Source organism: Clupea harengus, unplaced genomic scaffold (assembly GCF_900700415.2).
Source record: "Clupea harengus unplaced genomic scaffold, Ch_v2.0.2, whole genome shotgun sequence".
Lineage (NCBI taxonomy): Eukaryota > Metazoa > Chordata > Actinopteri > Clupeiformes > Clupeidae > Clupea > Clupea harengus.
In genome coordinates, this window is record NW_024880708.1 from 10,001 (window position 1) to 13,773 (window position 3,773).

The window sequence follows — 3,773 nt, forward strand, 5'->3', positions numbered from 1 at the left end:
GCTCTATTACAAAATGCATTTGCCAGTCATTTACCATGGAGTAGAAAGCTCTTTTATTCATTCATTTCTCTCTCTCTGTCTCTTTTTCTTCCTCTCTCTCTCTCTCTCTCTCTCTGTTTCTCTTTCCTTCTCTCTCTCGTTCTGTGTGTGTGTGTGTGTGTGTGTGTGTGTGTGTTTGCGCGCAGGTTGCTAAGTGGACAGGGGACTTCTTCAATAAGGGCATCTATGACATCCACATCCTACTGAAGGGAGTACCTCTGCTGGAGTGGGAGACTGAGGTGGAAATGGACAAGTAAGGAAACACACTCACACACACACACACACACAGCCACTCCACTGCCTAGTATATAGACACACACACACACACACACACACACACACACACACACACACACAGCCACTCCCTAGTATATAGACACACTCCGACTCACTGACACATGTGCTGAAATGTTCAGAAATGAAAAAGAAGTGAAACTATTTATACTGTATATTATGTGCCAATCAGACCCAGGTCCTTTCCAGTGTCAGGGTTTGGTTTCTCTCTCTGTCTCTCTTTTTTTTCTCTCTCTTTCTCTCTCTCTCTCTCTCTCTCTCTCTATCCCTCTGTGTGTTTGTCTATCACTTTAATCTTTAACTCTCCATCTTTCTTAACTCCTCCCCTCCCCTTCCTCTCAGACTGACGGCCAGTGACATCATGGACCCCAACCTGACGTACGTGTATCCTCACACGCGTGTCCAATCACTGGTCAGCATCCTGCGGACCACCGTCTACCACGCCTTTCCCGTCGTCACGGAGAACAGAGACAACGAGCGCGAGTTTATGAAGGGCAACATCCTCATCAGCAACAATATTAGATTCAAGGTACACACACACACACACACACACACACACACACACACACACACACACACACACACACACACACACACTGACTGAAGACCCTCAACTCCTTCTTCTTCTTCTCCTCCTCATCCAGAGATGTACAGTACTGACGCTAAGATACATAACACACATACATGTAGAAACACACACACACACACACACACACACACAGACGGACTGACAGTAGAGGTTTAGCCCTGTGCTTCCCTTGTATGCCACCAGGGGGGGCTAGCTCTCTATTTTCCAACCCATCAGCATGGTGCTGTAGGATAGAGCACACTATGGGCCATAGCGTACTCCATGTCAGTGAGGGATCCAGGCAACTGCTGTACATAAAAACCCATAACAGCACGGCCCCATATATAAGCGAGTTCCCAGAAGATGAGTCGATTTTATACTCGATACAGTTAACAGGAAAACTGCAGTCTTGCTTTGGGAAATGTTCCCCTTGTTTTGACAATGCTGGTGAAATGTGTTGCATTGGTCATGCTTATGAATTAATTACTTTGTAGTCTTATTTGAATTATTGTGTGTGTGTGTGTGTGTGTGTGTGTGTGTGTGTGTGTGTGTGTGTGTGTGTGTGTGCGCGCAGAAAACAAGTGTGTTGACGCGAGCAGGTGAGCAGAGGCGGCGTTGCCAGTCGATGAAGTCATACCCGTCCAGCGAACTCCGCAACGTGTGTGACGATCAGGTGCCGGTGGAGCCAACAGAGGAGGGCCAGGACATACTGCAGCAGATGCTGGAGAGGAGGTACACACACACACACACACACATACATACATATATATATATATATATATATATATATATATATATATATATATATATATAGACACACACACACACACACACACACACACAAACACACATATTTACACACACATATACCCAGAGAGGAGGGGTAGGACATACTGCAGCAGATGCCGGAGAGGAGGTCACACACACACACACCCACACACACACACACATATACACACACACACACAAACGCACCTATTTACACACACATATACCCAGAGAGGAGGGGTAGGACATACTGCAGCAGATGCCGGAGAGGAGGTCACACACACACACACACACACACACACACAAACACCTCTGACCTGCATGACGCATGTTCTTCATCAGCACCAGTCTCCTCTCTCTCTCTCTCTCTCTCTCCTGTCTCTATCTCTCTCCCTCTCTTTTCTATCTCTCTCTCTCCTCTTCTCTCCCCCTCTCTCTCTCTTCTCTCTCTTCTCTCTCTCTCCCCCTCTTTTCTATCTCTCTCTCCCTCTCTCTCTCTCTCTCTCCCTCTCTCTCTTCTCTCTCCTCTTTTCTTCTCCCCCTCCAGGGTCCCCGTTCATCACTCCTACCACCCTTTGCCCTTCACTCTGTCCTTCTCAGATTGATGCAGCTGAGCGTGTGTGTGTGTGTGCGCGCACGTGTGTGTGTGTGCGTGTGTGTACATGTGCGTGTGTGTTTTAGCGGTGTAGTCAGCCAGCTACAGGCTATCACATCACAGCAGAGACCAGTTATCTTTATAAATGACTGACTGTAATAATTCCCCACAGACATGCCAAACCCCAACCTGTACTGTGTTTGTGTGTGTGTGTGTGTGTGTGTGTGTGATGATTCCCCACAGACATATACCATACCCCAACCTGTACCCAGATCAGTCTCCCAGCGAGGACTGGACCATGGAGGAGCGATTCCGACCTTTGACCTTCCACGGCCTCATTCTGCGCTCGCAGCTCGTCACCCTGCTCATCCGCGGAGTGTGTTATGCTGAGAACCAATCGGTCAGTGTGTGTGTGTGTGTGTGTGTGTGTGTGTGTGTGTGTGTGTGTGTGTGTGTGTGTTTTTTGTCTTTTGTTTTTTTTAGCATTCTTAGCCAGAATCAGTCACTGTGTGTGTGGTGTGTGTGTGTGTGTGTGTGTCTGTCTTGGAGCATTCTTAGCCAGAATGCTGTGTGTGTGTGTGAGTGTGTTGTGTGAAACAGGGAACAGCTGTACTGTATGTGTTGTCTACAGACGTTGTGATGCCATGTGGAGTAGTGGCAGTCTGTCCTGTCCTGTGGTCAGTGTAGTGTGTGTGTGTGTGTGTGTGTGTGTGTGTTCTAGTGATCATGCAGCGTCAGGCCTCAGAAAACACTCTCAGGCCCGTGTCCCTCCTCTCTCTCCGTAGAGCGCGACACAGCCGCGTCTGTCCTATGCTGAGATGACAGAAGATTACCCACGATTCCCTGACATCCACGACCTGGACCTGGCCCTGCTCAACCCCCGAATGATTGTGGTGGGTGGATCCTCACACACACACACATACATACATACATATACACACACACACACACACACACACACATACATACATATTCTCACTCACTAACTCTCACACACACACACACACACACACACATATTTTCACACACACACACACACAGGAAGGTGTGTATTGAGTGGAAATGTAACCCTTGACCTACTGACAGATTTAGTCAAGCACGCACGTGTGTGTGGATTTCTGTGTATATGTGTCTATACACGTGAGTCTCTGTGGGTGGGGGAGTGAGTGTTTAAAATGTGTGTGTGAGAGAAAGAGAATAGGTATGTGTGTGTGAGTGTGAGTGTGAGAAGCCTCTTCCCTGTGTGTGCAGGGTGTGTGAAGGCCAAACAGTGTTAAAGTGTTTTTATTATGTGTTTTGTTTTGTGTAAACGCAGGATGTCACACCGTATATGAACCCCAGCCCCTACACGGTGTCGCCCAACACACACGTTTCTCAGGTGTTTAACCTCTTCAGGACCATGGGGCTCCGACACCTACCCGTGGTCAATGCCGTCGGAGAGGTACGATGCTACACATGCTACGCATGTTCCACTATGCTATCTTAGCCTACTCCACATTACACTACACT

The 3,773-nt window shown here is 47.9% G+C and overlaps 1 protein-coding gene across 1 annotated transcript in view; it reads left to right on the forward strand.

Moving 5' to 3' along the window:
• Positions 1 to 3,705, forward strand: part of LOC116224047 (chloride transport protein 6-like) — a gene marked incomplete at both ends in the record, with an annotated part of 7,784 nt that extends 4,079 nt beyond the window's left edge. Inside the window, 6 exons of the mRNA XM_042707236.1 lie at positions 186 to 292; positions 676 to 862; positions 1,476 to 1,633; positions 2,508 to 2,664; positions 3,050 to 3,157; positions 3,580 to 3,705. Coding sequence (XP_042563170.1) covers positions 186 to 292; positions 676 to 862; positions 1,476 to 1,633; positions 2,508 to 2,664; positions 3,050 to 3,157; positions 3,580 to 3,705 — 843 coding nt within the window. The remainder of the gene's footprint in view (positions 1 to 185; positions 293 to 675; positions 863 to 1,475; positions 1,634 to 2,507; positions 2,665 to 3,049; positions 3,158 to 3,579) is intronic.
• Positions 3,706 to 3,773: the final 68 nt, after the last annotated feature.